General features: G+C 45.2%; 1 protein-coding gene across 9 annotated transcripts in view; it reads right to left on the bottom strand.

Moving 5' to 3' along the window:
• The window catches only part of CSNK1G1 (casein kinase 1 gamma 1), a 103972-nt gene that overhangs the window by 39345 nt on the left and 41563 nt on the right, over positions 1-23064 (bottom strand). For all 9 annotated transcript variants that reach the window (XM_054836895.1, XM_054836900.1, XM_054836902.1 and 6 more), the window contains 3 exons: positions 19477-19893; positions 11661-11701; positions 6944-7013 (listed from right to left, as the gene is read on the bottom strand). In XM_054836895.1, the coding sequence (XP_054692870.1) occupies positions 6944-7013; positions 11661-11701; positions 19477-19654 (289 nt within the window). In that variant the 5' untranslated portion in view covers positions 19655-19893. The remainder of the gene's footprint in view (positions 1-6943; positions 7014-11660; positions 11702-19476; positions 19894-23064) is intronic.

The following is a 23064-nucleotide window of genomic DNA, read 5'->3' as shown; positions in this document are numbered from 1 at the left end:
TCCTTAATTAAACAAGGGTGTAGACATCTTGCATTAGCCCTCACTTACGTGGCCTGGAGTTACTCCAGCTCCCTTGGGGAAAAGCGTTGCGCGTAGGGAGTTCCCCGTGAAAAGCTGGTAGCGGCAGCACGCACCACCACGGTGACTTGTTTACATCCATCCGTATAACAAGTCTTACCGAAATGACCCCTACCTAATTGCTACGTGAGCGACAGCATTGTGCAACAGGCACGGAAAGAATTTCTTCATAAAGGACACGGGTACGTACAAAGCGTGCAGCAGGTCATGAGTAAAGCAACACGGAATGAGAAAAACATGCTCACCGTGGGCAATCCCGAAAAGCTACCTTAATACGCAGTATGGAGTAGCAGACAGCTCAGCTACATTGAAAAAATATATATATGCAAATATTGACTAGACTATGTAAAAGGCTCGGTTATTTATACCGCCTTCGTTTTCCTTGGTCCTACTTCCTGACAAGTAAACAGACTGCTTCACTCCAGCGAGTTGTGCGACAGAAAGAGGTCCAAGAGTAAACACACAGACTCCATACTTCATTAGAGGTGAACTTGTTTACAGAGCAAGAATTAAAACAAAACCACAGAATCCGTCGATATTCTATATGTAACGACATACCCCTCCCCTGAGTCCGTATATTCTGCTCGTAGGCTGTGACTCATCTATCGCGTGGGCTGGGGCGAGCAGAGATCTTCTCGGTTTCCTGAGATCCTCCACTGTATCAGACTCCTCTCCCGCTTTCCACCATGACGCCGTAGAGGCTCATTACGTTTGACATCCACTTGCCAACGTCACCTCCCTGCCCCGGGGATAAGCGCTGGCTGCAGAGCTATCGCACGAAACTCAACGCGCGTTGACACCGGAGCGCTGTGAATCACGTGTGCCAAGGTGGGATTGTGAGGAGGGGGGGGAAGGTGTGGCTCATCACCCAGCTGATATAAAAAGAAGCTACTACTGAATCAAAAATGCATGACTTCTTCACACTCTGTGCACAGGCAGAAGCTGTCACTATGGGGGAACTCGATCGTCAGCTCAACGCAGCCAAAAGAAACCTGAAAATAAGCACTACTCCATTTTACCTTCCGAAGGCAGAGCTTACGGGGAAGGCATTACGTACGGCGTTAACAACCACAGGGGAGAGATGCCAGAGACGCTTTGAAATGCAGTAACAAAACAAAACAAAACAACAAAAAAAAATTCATTCCTGTACATCTACTGGTCACTGCTAGAAAGTCAGTACTTCCCAGGACCACAGTGAATTATTTATTTGTGTGGAAGCGCAGGATTAAAGAGCAGCTTCCTGACTGTGTGGAGATGTTTTTCAGCCGTGGTCACATCCTGAGAGAGAGGAACTGGGCTCAGAGCGATACAGTAACGGTCATGCAGCAGTGGGCTCCCTGGCCTCGAGAAAAGGCTCAGAGTTTAGGGGTGAAACATACTTTGGGGAAAAAAAAAAATAAGTTAAAGCTTTGCAAGTATACATCGACGCAGCAGACAACTTCTCAGCAAAGCGTATAGAAAGAGGTAAGGGTTTTTTCCCCTCCAACCAGCACAGCTGGAGAGGAAAAAAAAAACAAACCCAAAACTTTCAGGCAAAGGTCATCTTAAAAGTCTCAGGATTTGGCGTCCGTGTCCGTTGGGAGGCTCTGCAGACATGGATGCAGGAGCTCCCTTGGATCCAACAGCAGCTGGATGAGGAGAGGCATCAGCTTTACGGCTGCGCAGGCAGGTACCTGCAGCACCCAGCCATCCTCCTGCAGCACAACTCAACCCAGCTGCCTGGAAATAACCAGCGTGCGCAAAAGGACGTGGAGGAGCCGTGGCAGATTGAAGCCAAAAATCCAAAGGATGGGACGGGCAGAGATAAAATCGTGGCCACGTCCTCCTGTATGTCCACATTACGCACGGGAAAGAGCGGCTCAAGCCAAAGGGGGAACCAGACACTCAAACGTCAGCCTGCGGCGGGGACGGAGCTCCTCCGCTCACCATCCTGCAAGCTGTACGGCCTTGACTATTTTTTGTGAATGATAAGAAGCCAAGCCTTTTCTCCACAAACTTCGAGTACAGGGGACACAAACGACATGCTGAAGTGTCTGATCCAACACTGGAAACACGCTGAAGACTTGAATTGCTTCTGGCAGCCCCAGGAGACGTAAGAGAATCCAGTCAAGTCGGAGGGGGAGATCCTCTTGTTCCTGAGGTACAGAAGCAGCAGATTTAAGCAGCCGTACGAACCCTCAGAGCAAGGCAAAGCCCAGCAAGCAGAGGAACCAGCACTGAAGAGGAGGAGAGGAACACCTGGAGTAGCCAGTCCTCAAAGAGGTTCATAGGGCAAGAGCCTAATTTTGGGCAATACCCATCACACTTGGACTTCTTGTGGATAGCTGTGCTACTTGTGTTCATACCCAGGTAGGTACTACCCAGCAAGAAAAAAAAAATTCAGGACTGACCGTGCCACCACCAGTAAAGCGAGATCCTGGGGACAGCCCAGGCCAGGATGAATCTTCTACGTCAGGATGTTTGTGCACGCTCACGTGGACTTCATGACAAAGAGGAACCATGAAACAGTTCAGTATGACATCTGCATCGTATAGGACTGACGACAGAGCAACACAACTAGTTTGCACAGAGATTGTTAAAACTATTCCAGTTATCTTGGTCAGCAAGCGGATCGTATCCCGACTATCTAAAACCTACAGGAATTCTCGTCCTTTCCCGAGACGCCCTATGGACTGACCATCAGGTCTTTGACTCCGTGCCTGCGGTTTCCTTTTTTTGTTTCATTGCCTACGTTAAGGCAAAGGAGTCATAAACTATTTTAGGTTATTACATATTTAATTCCACAGGGAGACAGAAGAAACCAGCAGATGGTCACTGTGCAGCAGGCCCTCGCCTCTTCTATTGGGGGGGGTGTAGAAAAGTTCTGGGAAGAATCATGAAAACCCCTTTCTATGAGCAAACACCCCCCCATTTAGAGGGGCAAGGACATTATAGGGGAGCTATTAGTTTCTCTTACTACAGGGAGGCATCGAAACATCAAAGACAGCATCAATTACCTGCAGAAGCGCATCAGGGACACCTGATAGCTGGTTCTTCTGGCCCAGGACCATCTCTGTTAGCTACTTCTGAATCCGTTTGATATATCCACCGGTATTGAGCTATTCTGAGAAGCACCAAAAAGAGCTACATTCACACGGTTCAGATCCCTTTATCAAACTTTTCACTGCTCCAGTACATCTTAATCTAGTGTGAAATACGTCTTCAGATGTATGAGACACAAGAAATCTGGCCTTCTACTCAGTTAATCCAAGCTGACTAGTGATCTTCAGCTGAATCTGATCTGAAGATCTGAAGAAGCTGGTGCTGATGGGACGTAAGAGATGCAACTTCGGTGCCCTGTCAGAAAGTCTTTAAACATCGATGCTGATGGAGCATGTGGCACAGGAAGCCACAGAGTAGCTGCGAAAGGAAGAGGCAGCTATCACACAACCATGCCGCTTCCTCTGCTCACGTGGAAACATCTCACATGGAAGCTCATCCCAGGAGTTAACTTCTGACAGAGCCATGGATTATTGGGCTGCTTCCTATTCTGGTTAACTACACCAAGGAAAACACAGAACTAGACTGAATAGCTTTGAAAAAAAAAAAAAAAAAAAAAAGACTAATTTCACTAGTTTTTGATGATGGCAACAAGTGAAGCAGGTAACCGATAGCGACATAAATCCTTTGGGCATTGAACTGTAGAATTGTTCTAAAATTTTGGGGCAAAAGCGCCCAAAAAGTATTCTGTGCGATATACTGCAGGACCAGACTCCCAAGTCTGGTTGCAAATTTCTCTCCAAAAGTAGCACTTGTCCTACCAGTGTGATTGAGCACTTCATCCCTCCTTAACACTGCTTGGACTTCTGCAGGGGGTTTCATGCACAAAACCTTTAAGCTCCTGAGTTGCGCTTCTCAATCTGGTACGTTGCAAGCAAGTCATGGTCAAGTTTTCTGCGGTCTTTAGCACCCAAGACCATTCTCTTGGAAGGCTGACTGCCACAAAACGCTTCCCTCCAGGCCAGTCCCAACTTCACGTGGACGCATTCAGTCACATATTAGAGATGAAACATTTTTTTCGACACACACAAACCTATCTACAAGACAGTTCCTACTTGATCCATGGCCAAGTAGGTTGGTCCCTTCCAAGCTAAGTTTTCTTATGATTAGTATCCAAGAATAATACACCTTAAAAACATTTATTCTGAACATCCAGAAAAAAAGGAAATCACCATTAAAATTCTTCTCATTAGGAAAAAAGAACATTTTTCTCCAAATGCTGCAGGTGATGATGATTTTGACTTCTCATAGAGATGCTGCTCGCTGAGACCATCTGGTTGTACAGGCAGTTGAACGCAGCGGTTGCACTAACAAGAGGACCACGCTGCTACTGCGGCGTTACAGCAATGCTTTTAATAGTATTACTTTTTAGGCTAACGGTGGGAGGTTCGCAGTCAGCCACGTTATTTGGCAAGATTAATTGGCTAATTTATTGAACAGCATGTCACAGGCAAAGCTACCGTTGTTCTCGTCCGAGTCATACGCACCATGGGTTTGGACACTTCTAGTCTTCATTTGATGAGTCTACGATAATTTCAAGTAACCAGTCCTGCTTACTGGAAGTTCAAGGCTGGCTGTTTGAGCAGTTGAAGTTTTTAAGCAAGGACCATTAGGAGGAGCCTGGCATTAACAACATCACTGAGAACAGACCCATCTTTTCCCCAAAGTCGTCACATATTTAGCACCAATCTGTTTTTACAGACAGACGGTCTTCCCCTAATTCTCAGCGTGGCGCGCAGACACCAAGTTAAGGCTCCCTGGTCCTGGCAGTCTGACTCCACCAAAATTTATTTTGTTCCGCTTCCAAGTTTCATGGAGAGACCAGAGACGTGGCTCACATCCTCCACCCGAGCTCCTGGCCTATTTCCAGTTGTTTTAGCAAAACTGTAGCACAAGAGCTCCTAATGGCATTTAACAGATTATCAGAGCTGGGTTTGCAATGCTCGTGGGACCACAGAGAGACAGAAATAAAAGTCACGTTGTTTGTGAGGCTTCTCAAGAGTCTCTTGACAAACACTGGCAAAAAGGCTTGAGATGACAGTCAGCCCCCCCCTAGAATGAAGGGAAGAGAGATCTGAAAGGCAAGATCTCCATGGCTGATGGCAGCACACTCAGAAATACTTCCATTAGCGTGCACAGCATCAGACTGGGCAGAAATGCTCTGCGTCGGTTACGCATTGTAGGATGAAAAGTTTAGATTCATTAGGAACAGGAGAAAACCCATTAAAAATATTTAATCTAACCAAAGTAAAGCCAAGCCCCCAACATTTGATCAGTTTTAAAATTCCTCAAGAACATCTTTAAAGAGTGGTAGAAAGCCAAGAGGTGTAGAAAAAGTAGATTGGGATTCATTTGCGTGTCATGAGACACATGTGCCGGGGTATCGGAGAGATGGCAAGCGTCAACAAAACTCAGGTAAAGGAGAGAAGAGCAGAATTAAGCGTCTCACTTATTCTGTGAACCTACATTTGATTTATTTACTACAAAGGCTTCAGCAGCAATGCCCTAAATCTCAAAAGCACAGGTAACTGGAATTAAGCGACAACGTTAACCTAACAGGTTTGTGTGCGGTAGGATGCTACCGCCAGAATACAAAGCACAGAGAAACGAGCACCTTATTTCAGCGGACAAGTCCTCTCTAAAAAAAAACCAAACAACCCAACAACAATACTTTGGTGTTTCCAATAGGGGCAACTTAATTGGCTCCCGCATCCCAGATTTTGCGCCCTAGAAGGAGCAAAGAAGCCACAAAACGTAGAGTGCAATAGCACCCAGTCTCCAGAGGATGCGCCACACGAAATTAAGGAAAATTATTAGAAAAATTGTTGGAACAAGCAAAAAGGAAAAATGCAGGACCGCTGCTCAGGTACCGCATATTATGAGTTCAGAGTAGATATATCTTTCATTCTGTTCAAATCAGTATTTTGGTAATACGAGAGCGCATCCTCTGCAAGTGGAAGTTAGGTCCATCCAGGAAAAAACAGGAAAAATAAAATCAGAAGAAAGCGTAAAAAAAAAAAAAAAGACAGTAATGTAGGAAACTTTCCAAAACTTGAGGTCAATATATGACCAAGGCAAAGAGATGAAGCAAAGAGAAAATCTTTGCTTCGGAGAGACATCCTCATGCAGTGGGTAGTCGAGGCTGTGGAAATCCTTGTTGTGGGAAACGGCCGATGCTAAAAGTCTCTATAGGTTTAACAAGCAACCAAAAATTCACAGAAGGAAAACCCAAGCACTATTAGACACAAGCTCAAGTCCTACATTAAGAAAATCAGACAGCTTGCCAGAAAAAATAAAAAAATTAATAAAAACCACCTTTGGCTTATCCTGATACACTTGCTGTAGACTCCTGTCGCACAGAGGATACCAAGCCCGTGGGCTTTTGGACACTCTTAGGACGTAGTAAATATTCACGAAAACAGTGTTTCAGGTTTTTCTTAGAAAAGCTCTAGGCTTCTTACACAGTTTCCTAGATTTTAAGGCTTTATGTCACCTTTTTGAAATCCATCATTCTATACATAAATAACTTTCCCTCCCATCAAAGGTTCCTATGTTTTACAAAGACACTTACATGGGTAATTCCCGTGTCAGTCGATCCTCGCTGACTCAGCAGTCAGTTTACTAACGAGAGTTTCCAGGTCCCTATAATTACCCAGTATCACTATGATGTTATTCTGACCAAATCTCTTCCAAAACTCGTGTGAGGCTAAAAGAATTTGCCCAGATCAGTAAGTTCAAGTCAGAGTTACACAACAAATATGATGGCAACACTTGACTTAACAACGAAATCACAAACTTTCTATAAGCTTAAGGCAGGTTTACTTACCTGCACTTCCAAGTTGTTTATAAAACCTGTATTCTAAATGAAGCTGTGGCGCACGCGATTTTATTGGTTCCTAAAACAGGAAAAAAAAAAAGTTGGTTAAAATCAGTTTGACCGAAAAGAGTTATATCCTCTGCTTGAAGTTCTGTGACTGTTCAAGATAAAAACAGCCTAGACTGAAAGTCTAACAACAGACGTCACTTAAATAAGCAGAGAACAAAAAGACTTGCAACATGCACGCCAGAGGAGAAATAACTTCCTCATTTAAATACCAATTCATGGCAGTGAAATTCAAGAATCGTTCCACAAAACTCCTGGTCCTTGAAGAATGACCCTGGACGTTGGTTGGAAGAAAGTCAAAGCTGCAAAAGATCAAGTCCCGAGTTCGCTTTGTGGACTGTGGTTGCCCACAGTATTTTTGTTGGTCACTGGCCTGTATTTTTGAAAAATATTGAGTCATATATCTGTGTTTTAAGTCAGACCACAGTTGTATAAACCTGCAGTCTTGCTTGCAACGAGCACTACAGTGCAGCCAGGTATCTGGTGGAAACACAGAAGAGGTAGTCTTCCCCTTCAGTAGCAGGTGCCAGTCAACCATCTCAAAGCACTCAAGAATATTCTATTTTTATACACAGAATAAAAAAAAAATTAAAAAAAGGATAAGTCTGCAATGCACCCGAAACGTTACATTTCTCAACTGTTACTCATCTGCACTTTACGCACAAAACTTAATGCCTATGATCCATAAAGGCGTTAACATGCAAGATTACAAAGCTTCTAAAAATATAAAGTTAACATGGAGAGGATTAAGAGACTTGAGTAATTACATTTTCAATAAAACTATGCACTTGGGACAGGCAGTAACGTGGATTCACCTACTGCCCAGACATTTTTGAAATGGAAGTTCATACTGGCCTCAATTTTTGTTTGCTTATTTCCTCGCTTTTGACAAAAGAAACACTCCACGCTCAAAACGGCGTTAAAATCCACAGCACAGCACCAAAATCAGTCTGAATTTCAAAAACCTGCTAAATAATTCTCTATTTGATGAGTTCATCAGCTAGAAGTTTGCCTATAAAGGAGTCCCCTAAGACCAACACCAAAAAAGTCGTGTTTCACATCGGCTCCTATGAGTCACAGCAAGATCGTCTTAGACACAGACGTCTTCGATATGGTGGAATAACTCTTCTGTCTGCACGAGAGGACACCAAGGCTTTAGCTGATCCACTTTATCTTGTTTCACCTCTGGTCTGTACTGTAAGACTAATGTCTACGGTTGGCGTGAACTCCACATTAAAGACTTCTTTTTGAGTCGGAAGAACGATTTTTGTACAGGAATTCAGGTAATTCGACTTCCAGCCAAGCTGGTCAACACCCGCTCAAGTCACCCCCTCCGTTTGCCAGCAAGAGGGGAAAAACGCTCCTGGTTGCTTCTCAAAAAGCTTCAGAAGTTAAATATGACCAATCACTTAGAAAGCAACGGTGAAAAACATTCCGAAGGCAAAACTGAACCTGTACTGAAGGCAAATATAAAGCAACGCAAAGCCAGGTTTGTTACCTAAGTTGTATTTAAATGAAGATAATTGTCAATGGTGGCTTGAGGGAGAGTCTATAGACACCTGCACAGCAAAAGGGATTCAGGGCAACAGGAACTTGGCCTGTTCAGTAAATTGTTTCTTTATCCAAATAAACTATTTGGCTAGAGGTAAGAAGGCTTGATGTCTGAGGACGTGAGGGTGCTCGTGACAAAAATCAGGGAACGTTAAGCCCAAGCCACTTCTGCATCAGGAGCTGCTGGAGCCTGAGCTCTGGACGCTTGCAGAGTCGTGGCAGCCTCCGAGAAGATCATACCAGAACAGACGGTTGTCCTGCAGGCCAAGGGCTTAAGGAGGCTGGCAGATGTTGCGTTTGTAGTGGAAAATAACGGAATTGCTACTGCCTAACGTACAAAATCCACAGCTCAAACCAGCAGGCATCGCGATCGCTACGAGAGGGCGCGGGCGAGGCGCGTGGTACGGCAACGGGCTGGTTTCAGGCAGGGAAAAAATTCCTACTACGTACAACTCGGCATTAAAAACTCTCAGAAGGCTAAACCAGTAAATACAGCTAAGGTATTTCAGAAGACAAGCTCCTCCGTGAACTAGATGCCCTCAACTGAATAACGTTCAGCTGAAGAGCAGGACGAGGAGCTGTATGGTGACAGCACGCAAGTCAGAAGACAGGCAGTATTTTCCACCGCCAGCAGTTTTCCAAGATGCAGCACAATCCTCACCCCCAAAGAGAAACCGTGAGACATTAGCACTGAATTTCACAGCACTTTCTGATCAGCTCTTTGGCATCTGTCACGCAATTCTCTAGTTTTCCAGCTTTAACATCACGACAGGAGGCACGAATAGCCGAGGCAGCAGGGTTGTAGTTGCGGAAGATGATCTCACACAGCTAGAAAGACTTGGAGCAGGGTTTTGACTTGGTCTGATGACACAGATAAAAGAGAAAATGTTGTCCTCAAGTACACTGAATGCAGCTACTCTACCACTAGTCCGCAAATTATTGGAAGGATAAAGAAAATGACAGTTAAGTACACACGTAAGAGAAGCGTATTTGCTTGTGAGGGCGCTGAGTAATTTTTACTCCTGGGGAATACAGTCTAAGATTAAGAGGCCAAAAAACACCCCGTTTCTTCTACCGTTCCCTCATTAATCTCCTCAGGAACGGAGCAGGTATGCGGATGCCTGGATGGCCACCGGATGGCAATTCCAGTCCTTCAAACGCGAAGGACCGGAGATTTTTAAGGATGAATCACAACAGGGCAAATAAAACCTGAGGGGGTTGAGGAGTAACTGCTTTAACGCTCAGATATTTTGGGGGAAAAAAGAGAAAGAATGCTGCCGGGGGGGAAAAAAAAAAGTTAAAAAAAAAGGTAAGATGAAGGTAGCAATAAAGGTAATGCCATTGAGCTCTGCCAGAGGGGTATGGAAAGGTCTCAGGTTTCTGGGAGGTGTCACTGCAGGCACTGTTTTGAGAGAAACAAGCACCCTTTGGACTAATACAGCTGTGTTTTTTCCTGTATTATCACTTCCTTACGCCTTCCAATCCTATAACTTTGTGAGATTATCTTTGAAAACAAGAGCAAATGAGAAGCATTATTGATTCAATAAAACACCTTGTCTGCGTACACAGCGCATTTTCTGTTGTCGGATCTGCCTAAAAAGCGAGCTGCCTAAAAAGCAAGCACCAGCCCTCCTTCCCGATGCGGAGCCGTATCAAGGACATCCTAAGCTCCGCTGCAGGCATTTATATATTTATTTTAGAGAGTATCTTCTGACATTTGCCAACAGGCTTGAAAACACGTCCCTCCTGCAAAGCCCTAATTATTTTTCATCTACTGTACATCATATAAAGAGAACGATAGAGATGTAAGATCTGTGGCACTTAAATGTGATCAGAATTAACGCACCGAGCCCATCCTGATCTTCTGTGATCTGAATGACTCCCGTCATTTTGCCAGACAACATCGGTTGGGCAAGCAGGTGTGTTTGTTGCTAATATTAAATTAGCGTTACAACTTTAACTTCAGATTCTAGGGTTTGGCTCTGTGATTAAAGAGCACACGGGTGAGAAAAGAGCACATCAGGCAAACACATCAAATTTGAAAGCTCCAAGAGACTAATGAAAGTTTTTGTTTATAGATAGGAGAAGTTAAGGCATAAAAAACTACGGGGCTATGATTTTATAAATCTGGAGGAGCTACAAATTCGAGAGTTCCATTATCGCCTAGACTCCGAACCACCGCTGACCACAGTTCCTTCGTGCCCTGAAGCTCTTCAGGAAAAGACTTTTTACTTGGACCACTCGCTGTCCTTGCGTGCACCTGGGGAGGGCTATATCGACTGCAGGGCAGAAAATAACCCGATAACTGGTGCTGAGGCTGGTGATACTGGCTGAGAAGAGAGCTGTGAACAAAGCTGCTTGCACAAGTTCTGAAGTTCACTACTGTCGGGTCTCGGGTTTTCTAATGCAACTCCTGCAACGCTTTGGTAAGCCAATTTGATTCATTTTTACCATCCTATGACGTAAAAGGAGAAAATCATCCTGAAAATGCTGTGGCTCTATATCCTTGGCCATCCAAATCAGCTAGAGGAAAGACCGACCTTTGCTGCACTGGATCTTGTTTTGCCTGTTGCATCTGCAGTCTCTCAGCTGCAGACCAGACCGAGCTGTGCTATTCTTTCCCCAAGGGAATTTTAACCATTCAAACACCCCGTTTCCTGCCTCTCGACTCCAAAACCACGGAGGAGCAGGCTGCACAGTGCCACACGCCTAACCAAACGCTCTGACAACAGTCCATCCAGAGAGAGGTAAGGGTCTGGAGACCTGATGGAGTCCTGAACAAAAACTCAGCCCAGGGAGTGGGAAGAGGTGGCAAACACGCAATCGGTGCCCGTCACTGGGACCTGGCAGCCAGCCTGGAAAGAGGGACAAGGCTCTCAGTGGTGTAAGACAGGTACAGACCATGTAAGTACCAAAAATGTTCAGCAGGTGAAAGGGATGGGTTCCTTCCTAGTTTTTTTTTAGTGTTCTCAAGAATTTACCTTAGCTAAATAAGTCATTCTAGCTGAGGGTAAGAGCAGCATTAAGCCCAAAGCGAGAAGGTTGCTTTTTGTCTGAATGCTTAACATTAAGTACAAATTGTTTAAGAACATCTGAATCTTCTACTTACCAGTTTGATCGCTACATATTCATTGGTGTAGAGATTTTTACCTGTAAAGGAAAAAGAAGAAAGTCTTTTAGTTCCACGTTCAACACTTGCAGCTGGAGAGACAACGCAGAAGAGCTGTCTTTTCTCGATTTCCCGTTGAAGTTCATGCCTTTTACAAAGTATAAACTTCAAAATAACAAGCTGCAGCAGCTCACCAGGGCAGGCAAACGCTATCTTCCGTTCAGCATAAGGTAACCATGTTTTATAGCAGCACTTACGTTCGACGCAAGTGTTTGAGGAGGTATCCCCGACGCATTAGGTTTGATTATCCGCATCACGCCAAAAAACGAAGTGTCAGAACATCGTTTCTTTCAGAAATACCTTTAATCTGCTGGACACTGAACAATTTTATCCTATGATCTATAGGGAGTTTCACTGGCTTAATCGCGCTACATATCAAAGCAACTACTGCGCAGGCATATGAAAATAACCTTTGTACCAACACACAGCTTGTATTTCTTCCTCTACGGACAGGCAGGCAGGGTGTATGAAACGCCTTCTGTATGCCAGCGGCACAAAGGCAATCCTTGTAATCTAATAAGGCCAATAACTCTGAGCTGCAATATGGTACCAATGATGTTAAAAAAATAACGCTAAAAGAACAAACCCCATTCTCTGGACCCCAAAACACAGAGCAGTGTCTAGCCTGATACTAGCTCTGGCAAGCACGAAGGGCAAGAGCCTAGGACGAGTACAACCAGGCAAGCACGCCAGTACATCGCGGCTCCACGGCTCTGAGCCGGGGTTGGTCCCCGTGTGTTCTGCAGCTGGAGGTGAATTTTTCCTCCAGGAACCTGTCTGGTGTTTGAACCAAGCCCTCGGCCTCCTTCACGATCCGTGGCAGAGATGCACAGCTACTTGTGTCAAGGAGCATCTCACTGCGTGTTCTGACGCTGCCAGTTATCATATCATTCAACATCCTCCAGTTCCTCTGCTAGGAAATTTGAGCAATCATGTGCCCTTCACCTTCTCCATGCTGCTCACAACTGACAGCAAACTCTCCTGGAAGAGACGTCACTGGGGAAGGATGCTCAGGCAGTCCTTGTACCTTGTTGAGTTTGTGAAGCTCAACATGAGCTGGCAGCGTGCACTTGCAGCCCAGAAAGCCAACCGTGGCCTGGGCTGGATCCCTAGCAGCAGATCGAGGGAGGGGATTCTGCCCCTCTGCTCTGCTCTGGTGAGACCCCCCTGCAGTACTGCGTCCAGCTCTGGAGTCCCCAGGACAAGAAGGAGATGGAGCTGGTGGAGCCAGTCCAGAGGAGGCCACGGAGATGATCCGAGGGCTGGAGCACCTCTGCTCTGGAGCCAGGCTGAGAGAGTTGGGGTTGTTCAAGCCTGGAGAAGAGAAGGCTTCAGGGAGACCTTAGAGCACCTTCCAGTAACTAAAGGGGCTACAGGAAAGCTGGAGAGGGACTGGTGACAAGGGCAGGGAGTGACAGGACAAGGGGGAATGCTTTGAACTGGAAGAGGGGAGATACTGATTAGATCTGAGGCAGAAATTCTTCCCTGTGAGGGTGGTGAGGCCCTGGCACAGCTTGCCCAGAGAAGCTGTGGCTGCCCCTGGCTCCCTGGCAGTGTTCAAGGCCAGGTTGGATGGGGCTTTGGGCAAGCTGGGCTAGTGGAGGGTGTCCCTGCCCATGGCAGGGGGGTTGGAACTAGATGGGCTTTGAGGTCCCTTCCCACCCAAACCAGTCTGGGATTCCATGATCTGTCCCATCATCCTGACATCTCTGCTACCCTTCTGACCTCCTCCAATGCTGCCACATCCTTTGAGGAAGGCAGCTTCCACCACACAAAGCTCTCCGTGGTTTTATACAGGGAAGCGTTGACCTCCATTGCTCATCACTGCTAGCACCACTACAGCACAAGTCACGCTTTCATCGAGTGATGGTGTAGCTCCAAAATTCAGTAGCAATCTCCACTGGCAGTTATCAGTGCTTATTCGCAGCACCAGCTTTGCCTGGCTCTGTTACACGTTTACTTTCCAATTCCTGTAACAGATGTTGATGCTTAAAACAGACAAACTATTGAGAAAGTCCAGGACGGGGAGTGACACACTTCAGAGCAGGTTCGAGCAGCTCTAGCGTATCTACATGACAATTAAAAACCACGCCACATCCTCCTTCGCATGCAGGCACGATACAACAGCATGGGAAGACTTAATAAAATTAAAGACATTATGAACACGAGAGAAGACAAACAGTCATCTTTAAATCCTGAAATATCAGAGGAAATTTATTTTACATTGTAAGAGCTTCATATTTTCTGCATTTAACTTGTTTTGATACCTTCCCCACTATATTGCTCAGGCCAATTCTGACCTCCAAATTTCGGACCAGGCACAGCCATAAGGACGTCAAAAATCTTATGGAAAGCTTCAACCTGCACCAGTAGCTGGCAATGCGGTTTAACACAGGGCAGGCATTTAAATGTGAGGCGAAATATCCTTAGAGAAAGTGGTTTATGCCATCAGATGCGTGAGCGGAGCTCCAGCGTTAACCCTTGCAACGCAGGGTTGTTTGAATCTCTTTCTTTAGATCTTTTATTAAAAGCTATTAAAGTCAAGGCTGGAAACGAAGGGTAGAAAGGAAGTTCTGCAGTCGCATCAGGAACACTCAGACATTGGAAAGTGGCTCCAAAGCACTGAAGGAGGTAGAAGGCCAAATCAGCGGAAGAGCAGGTGGCAGGATAAACTGCTTCACCCTTTGAGACCGATAAGGGCTCCAGCCTCATGCTATCCGACAGCTGGTGGGGGAAGAACACCCAAGGACATTAAGAGAAGGCAACCTAAATACACCTAAATTATCTGCTCTGTATTAGCTACCAGCAAATGAGTCATGTCAGCAGCTCCAGCTGTAGCTCGCCCACCAACACTTCCTCCTCCCCTCCCCATAGGGACTGAACTCCTTTCAAGATGCTCAGTTTGAGGACACTGAGCTAAGGGAAGGTCCAGCCCAAATACGTGAGAAAGTTAGATGCTTTAACCAGCAAAAAACCGCAAGGAGAGAGCCATGGGAACGCCATCCCCCTGCAGATCCCACGACCTCCACCATGGTCTTGGAGATGCACCATTTCCAGGCAGCTTTGGTGCTCAATGTGCAGGGGCATAACTCCATCCAGGGAGTCATGACCTACGGACTCTCTAGCAATGCTTGCGCTCTCCCACGGACATAGGATAATGATATTGGGGTAACAGTGCTCTTCCAAGCTCTTTCAAAGGCAGAGGAGGACATTGCTAGCACCCTCCGTGCATGTGGAGCCATAATCCAGCCTATTATGGTCTGGTTCATAAGGCTGAAGACTAGATAGAAGACAATTTTGGTAAAGCTGGGATCGGCAAAACACTAGTCTGAGGTATCAGGTCAGCAGCCAAAAGTAAATGCACCGATGCATTCTCCAGTTAACCCCTTCAGAGCACGTGCTATGAGGAGACTCTGGACATAAGAGCGTGCAAAGGAGTCCACCTACTGAACCTCAAACCCCTCCTAAAGCCACAGCATGAGATGCTTGCTCTTCCAGCTTCCATGGCAAAGCAAATCCCCAAAAATCTCTCCGTTGGCTTGCTCCGGACTGACACCTACCCCTCAGTTTGTTATCACACTGTCCCAAGGTGTAACAGTTTCTTCCTCCTTCTACAAGGCAGCACTGGCACTAAAATGGAAGAGTCAAGGCAGTACTGCTCGCAGGAGAAAGTGAATCCGCGCAGTAAAATAAGCCATGAATAGAAGCTTCGTCTTATCTTAGTCAGACAAAAGATCTGTAATACAGCTGAGATGATATAACTGTGCTAACAAAAGCCTTTCAAGTTCAGGCAAAGCTTTTGATGGAGCAGCGATTAAGTCCATACCTCAGTTTTGGGTAGTTCCACTGACAATTATGAACTACATATTCTAAAGTGATGCATTAAGTCACCAGTGTTCACGTGGGAAACCTAACAGAAAGGCTTTCTCAAGCCCTGGCAGTTAAGATGTACTGAACACACGGACAGATTGTAGACCAGTAGAGGAGCCCAAACCCATCCATCTCTCTCGTGCACCATGCCCACACGTCAAAGTTGAGAGCCACAAGCACAAACCTCTCATGAACAACACGAATCAAAAATGCTTAAACTCTTCCTTCTAACTTTTTTTTTTTCCCTTCATTTCTTTTAAAGCAGAGCTCCTGGCTTCAAACTGCAGCCTAGGAGTCAGCTGGGTGGTTCTTGCTTTTGGGGGGCACCTTCCCAGATGTGATGGACCTGCTCTGACTTGGCAACGTACGAGTAAGCAGTTTTTCTTCTAGTTTGGGGCTTGCTGCCGAGATGCGTGAAATCTTCGTTAGATACGTGCCTGAATCATGTCGACATCTGACTTTTGGACACTATGCAATTTCTTTGAGTAGCACATGAAAACAGCCTCCAAAAATCCCCTTGGTGCCGTAGCCTGTCAAGGGAGGATACGAGCAACATACAGGATCTAGCTCACCTAATATCTTTTTTCCCCCCTCCAAAGAGAGAGAAAAACTGCATTAATCGTCATTTTTAAATGATAATTGAAAGCACAGTTTTGAAAATGCCAGATAATGTTTGCATTAGAGCAAAGAGATTTGGTCTCCAGTCTACAGCTCTGCATTAAAAGAAGCTCCTGGTCTGTCCTGAACTTAATGCTTATTTTAGAAACCTCTCTAACCTACAGAAACCAGAATAATTTTACATTAGTACCTATTTAATGCTTTGCTAAATAAGGGTGCCAAACACTGGGGAAAAAATGAGGCATTTGAAGAAGCTTATTTATCCCTAACACGTCTCTCAGTTCGGGATTTCAGGTAAATACAAGAAATACCCACTGGGTAAGTCTGTGAGTCGACATAAGGAGGTGGTTCGTAGGCTCAGCTGGTGATACCTTTTCTATGGTGAAGTTTACAGCCACGGCTTGTCACGGCACTAGATTTAACAGGTTAAATCCCGTTTTTCCTGAGCGGCGAGCACCTACTGACATCACACGATTTTACAGCCCGGTGAGCCTCTTCTCATGCTGTTTTACGTAATGCTGGTTCTCGTATCGGCTTGAGGTGGAGGTGCAGGACCTCGTAACGGCACAAGTCACGCTGTAAAACTTCAGGCGTGGTCCAGCTCCCAAGCCAGCACGAGAATTAACCTGGCAGACAACCGGGAGCTGCAGGACAGAGCTCGGCGTTGCACGAAAGGCAATGAAACCCCGTAAGCGCACAAGGGACGGCAAGCAAGACCCCCCCCCCCCCCGCTCTTTGCTGGCGCCGCACCCCTGCTAGTAGGTTGAGTTTCTTTGGAAGCCGAAGCTCTTAACAGACCACCAAATCTGCAGCCTGTCCGAAGAAAGAGCAGTCAACCCCGCTTTCATCTTATTACTCTGGGTCAGACACCGAGTTTTGCGTTCATCTTCCATTTCAGCTCGTCTGCCGGCTGGAAGCCAACAGCGCCGCTCCCACGTGCTTCAAAAAAAAAATTAAATAATATCCCCGGGGCTATCTGTACTTGCAGCAAGAAAGATCAACCCTAAGCAGCAAGCTCGGTATTCCAGAAAACAGCTTCCGTACGTACAAGCCATCTCCTCCCTGAACAATCAATCCTCTGTCCGGTGCTGGAGCGCGATACAAGAACAGCTTGGAGTGAAAACACGACACCTGAAAATAGAGAAATTCTTTGGGGAATTGGAAAAATATATTTTCCCCCTTGTTTATCAGTGCGTGACTTTGTTCTTCCTGCGTTACTAAAAGCATTCACTGATGCTCAACTTCTCTGAAACCACGTTGAAAAAGGCAAAAAGCAGGCAGCGCGCCATTCGTCTTTGCAGGACAAAACTGTTATCGGAGACTTGTTTGCTCATATTTCAGACGTGCTGCTTCTCCTTGCCCTCAGCACAATTCAGTGATAATTAGCATCACATCTGTGCAACAGAAATATCTGATATTTGAGCAAACAGGAGTTCTTAAAGCTATAGTGACTGGCAAAACGTAACAATAATACGGCTGCTGTAAGGACCTTACACCTAATTGCTCTTATCAGTACTTACGGCCCATCGCCCAAATACTGCGTGCTTAGTTAACCAGTGTTAGAAAAACATTTACCAGTGTACAAAAAACCCCACAAAGAGCCACACAATTAACAGGTGTTGCTTTTTCCTTACTTAAAACTAAATATCTCTGTAATCCAACTTTTTTCAGAAGTGAAATCTCCGTGCCATGAAACATCAGTCAGAAACGCGATACCGCTAAAATTTTGAGAAATGTGAAGAACAACCACGGAAACAGGATCAGCACTTGGGCACCAGTCGAATCAAGAGCCATTTACCTGGAGGGATCCACCACAGCTGTGGAACCTTGAAGCAGAGTTTGGATTACAAAGCAACTCAACGTCTCCACGGGGATCCTGCTAACGTCACATTCGCTGTTGGGGGTGGCGGGCCTTTGAAAACGCAATGCAGCTACTCATGTTATGTTATTGTAAGGATTCAAACTCATCTTCAGCTGCCAATTACGCTCATGTTCACAGAGGCGGGAGATTTTGTCCCTGCCCTTGGTTTCTCACCACCTTTGGAGCATTATCTCTGCTCCTGCAAATCAATAAAAACTTCTCTGATGTAACGCTGAAACCAAAACTACCCATTTGCTGAGATGGTAAGCAAGCCGGTGAATTCACACTCTGAAGTGGCGCATCACAGAGATGCGATAACCAAACCTTAGAATGAAAGATTACATAGATTAATCTAAGATTACATAGATTCTGAGCAGGAATCTACAAAGATGCTCTCAGTAGTTATGCGTTATAACCCTTTGGTTACCTGAAGCAATTTCCCGGATCGATTTATTTATCGTTGCCTGACGCACAAATGATTTTAATTTCAATTCGAAATACGTATCAAGTTTGGGGAAAATAGTATTTATGTCAGCCAACTTGTCTTCAGCACCCTCGAGTTCATTAGCACAGCAATCTAACTCATCCAGAAGAGAAATGCAATCGTGCGAAGGTACGGTCAAGCTGTCGCTTCCGATCTACGTCAACTACCCCAAACCCACGTACTGGGAGCTCAGGAGCACGTAATTAAAAACGACGGCTGCTTCCCCCATCTCATTTGAAATACAACCATCGTTTGTTTAGGGTGACTTAAGAGCCCAATGCGCTGCGCTGCAGCGCATTGGGCTCTTAAGTCACCCTAAACAAACGATGCATTAGTGTAGCCATCTGTTCGGGCAACCAGCTGCAAGACATGTGGTTGGAAGACCAACGGACCACAAAAAATCAGGGATTTTTCAGCCGGTTCAGCGGCTGAGAGGCAGTAGCCAGATGGCCAGTCGGCATGCACCGCTCTTCACCAGAGTCGAACACGTGGGAGAGATCATGGAGTGGGTGATGGGGCTGAAACTAGGGCACTGAGGGATGTGGAATAGAGAAGATGTGGCCAAGTGCTGGGAAAGAGTCTCAGCTTATGAACAAGAAATTGAGAGCAAGACTTAGCAATCCAGATGATTTCTTTTTTTCCACCTTAGGCAAGACATTCAGCGCTGAGAACAGTTTTCGTTGTTGGGATTGTTCAAAATTTGCATCTTTGGCCTCTCCAGCGTATTCACTTTGACTTTATGCAAATAAAAATAATGCTAACAGTTACATCTGAGTCAGAAACTTTGGGTAAGGCAGCTCTACACTCGGGAAACGAGTCAAGCACATGCATTTCTCAAACCAGGGTAAGTTTTTTTATGTATTTATATTCCAGTGGTGAAATGCTAATCTGCATAACGCAGGCCACAAACGGTTACTTCTTACCTAGTCTGAGTTCTCCAAAGTTCCCACACCCAATCTTCTTCCCCACTCTGAAGTTGGGTCCCACCATAAGAACGCCAGAAGATGCTGATGAGCTTGGTCGAGAACCATGCCCGCTCCTTCCCGGCATTCCTTTTGTCGTCCGCTGCCTTTCATCCTTTTCCCTATTAGGATGGTCCATGATCTTAATGAAATATGTCTGCCAGCAAGCTGGCAGAAAGGAATCGGAGTACGCACTCTTCTCCTTAAAATAGAAATATATATCCAAAAGTATCTGAGTCAGGGTTCAAGAGAGTCATGGAAACGCATGGAGTTCTTCTGGCACCGTATCCAGTTTCCTAATGCATCTTGATAATGTACCAAGGGGTCGATTATGTTCTGGAGAACTCAATAAAGGCAGGTTGCTTTACGGTTTCTTACCTAGGGAAAAAAGAAAAAGGATACATGAAATAAAAATCGTTATTTTAAAATACCGAGCAAGAAATGTACAACAGGGCCGACGTCCAGAACTTTCCCGGCCTCGAGGAAATTAGCAGCTATACGGGAACTTTACCATTTTCTTAACAATTTTCTGATAAAAAGCCCTGACACCATGAAGAGACAGACGCTGCCCATCCACCACTTGCTATCGGAGTTATCGGGACTCACGCCGCACATACTAACAAAAGGAATTTCAATCACACCAGCACGTCAGGTGGAAACTGCAAGGAGATCGCATCCCATCTTTAAAACAACTGTGAAGTGTAAAGTTTGTTTTCTTCTCACTTCATACATTTATAAAGTATTACACAAAAGCCAGACAAAAAATAGAAAGTGGCAAATGAAAGGTGCCAAGAGAAGAAAACATTGAAGCACTTTGGAAGCTGCATGCATCTACCACACTGAAAAGTCAAATTCTACTTATTTTACATTTTTTAAAGTTGACCTCAGATATATTTGCTAATTGAAACTATCATCTTAGAGAGATGATCAAAATTAGTAACCAAAGCAAGATTTATTATTTAAAAAAAGCGGGAAGTTTCCTGAAAGCTGTATCAATGTAGAGTTCACGTTATTAACATGTTCATCTTTCACAATTTCATCACCAAAAAAAGATGAGGGTTTGGAAAAACAGACGTTTTAACGGAAGCGGATGAGGGACTCAAGGGCCAAGATCTTCTCCAGCAGCCTGCATTCATGATCGGCAAACAAAAGCCCAACAGTTCTCCCAGAGAAACCTAATTACACCTTCCTTCCGCGTGTCCAAACTTGTCACCACCATGACCAGACAGCTCTGGACTACTCCAGACAGCGCACTGGTGCATCTCATGAGCATCAGTCTGCTAACTCTGTCAAAAGAGGACAAGAAATAGATTCTTCTCAGCCCATGCAGGCCAAGTGGTTCCTCTGTGCCCATGGACAAGCCTGAAAAGATATGACCCAGGAGGTCCTTCTCCGCAAGCGGAGTCCAGGGAAGATAGAGGAGACATCCTTGCGCTCACGATATCCCAGATGAGAATGGAAGAGTGCCTGAGTAATTTTAGAAATAAGGTTTGCGTCCTACTTCCGCAGAGATGCCTACAGCTGACGTTTCAGTGTTTGCAAGGAAGTTAGCAAACGCCTCCAAAGCCAGCAGAGAAGTGCTAAACGAAGCCACCTAAACAAGAGTCATTGTGGAAGGACATCGGCAATCAAACGCTATCAGGTATGCCCAGAAACACAACCATATTTACAAGGGTTCAAAAATTACTAAGGCAGCTGGCTCAGTCCTCCTGTAGCAATACATTTGTAGAGGATTTAGCAAGGGTTTCTTCAGTTCGTTTCGTAAGATGAAGCTAGTCTACCTACTTCCAGTTATCCAAAAGACAAGAATGACCGCCCATCCAGAAACCAGTGGCACGGAACAAAAGCATTAGCTGTTTTAAAATACAAGCATGCTTTCCCCAGCCTTTAACTGCGCTATATTTTTATTTCTGGAAGCTTTTGGTTTGATCTAAGGCATCTGTATACAAGGCAGAAGACATTCACACTCGATCCAGAAAATGCAGGCAGCTACCAGTTGGAAATTCCAGTTTCTGAATATTGAACTAGTCTTTAACACAACTCTGACCTTTTCTATCCGTTTCCATTTGCAGTCCTGTACGTTTGCGCAAAAGAGGGCACAGTTCTCCCCAGCTTGAGCTTCCTCCCTAAATCTTATTTTTTTTAAAATAACTCTGCAAAAAAACCCAACAAAAACCCCCAAAGATTAAATACAAAGAACGCACAACTTCAACACCACTTTGCAATTCCTTTCCACCACTTCTGTTCCTATATTATTGGAGGCTTCCGTATCAGCCAGGGAGTTTGCAGGACCCTAAACGGATTCCATAGGAGGGATGCTGGTCCCCTCACAGTGTGGTAGGAAGACCTTCACCACACTGAAAAGGACCTAATAATAGTGTAAAGCAACATCCACACACGACCCAGAAGCTGCGGCGTCAAGCTCCCAACGCGGTAGTAAGTAACGTGTGACACGCCATTCATGATTAAGCACCGCTGGTCTAGCTAGAGACAGAAGAGTTGGAGATGTTCACATATAAGAAATTCAGTATTTCACATTACCAAGCTTTACTTGTACCTCAAATTAATTAAAATTTAATACTTAAAGCTGAATATGGATAGGCAGGAAGCACCCGTTACAGGTAAACAGGATGAACTGGTTTTGCATCCTAGACATCCCAACACACTTTCAGTTGCAGCGTTCATTCTGAGGGGGTGAGCAAGCGCTGCTTCTCAGAGCCGTTTGCGTAGACGCAAGCACAGTTGTGTTTGTTTTGTGAAACCAGCTTGCAGAAGCAATGACGATGCTCTATCAGATATCAGAAACGCACTTTGATTGGACCCCACCCCAACCTGTCCTGGGAGGAGAGACTTGCTTCAAAACAAACAATATAAAAAAAAAAAAAAAGGACAGTCACTGAAACTAAGGAAGTTTCTTGCCAAACAGAAATCAAATGTGAGGATGACGATGGAATACTTCTAGGGCTGGATCACTAAGATGAGCAGAACAGGAATTCTATGAATAAAAAAAAAGTAGCACTTTGGAAAACACATTTGATGCCACCAAAGCCAGAGAGGAGGATTTGTTTCCCCTGGAGACCAAAGGCATTGTTTTCATCAAGGTCGGATAATCCATGGGCAACAGCTACAGACCTCACAAAAGGGTCACTGAAAGAAGTCTCTGGCAAGAGCACAAACCCTGCCCAGGTTACTCTTGGAAAAAACAACGTGCAGCATCGGGCGAGACACAAAAGGCAGCGCGGCTCTGTAGGCAGAGGAGATGCTACCAGGAAGGACCACGTGGAAGAGGGGCTAGAAACCCCGAAAGAAAGAGGCAAAATCTGCATGACGGGGACTGATTCCAGCACAGGAAGGAGGAATGATACAATTTTGATAAAGTTGCAGATATATTTTTTTCTCGCTCATACAGCTAACAGTTACACGACCAGTAGACAGCCTAAGAAAAGTCAATACAAAGTAAAGCCACCAGAAAGGGTTTCTAAACAACTCTGATGAACGTGAGCAGGCTGGGAAGAGACAAGCTGTTTAAGAACGCGCAATGTTTTCCTG

The sequence above is a fragment of the Grus americana genome, chromosome 10, assembly GCF_028858705.1.
Source record: "Grus americana isolate bGruAme1 chromosome 10, bGruAme1.mat, whole genome shotgun sequence".
Lineage (NCBI taxonomy): Eukaryota > Metazoa > Chordata > Aves > Gruiformes > Gruidae > Grus > Grus americana.
Note: the sequence above shows the minus strand (reverse complement) of the source record. Positions and strands in the feature narration are given on the sequence as shown.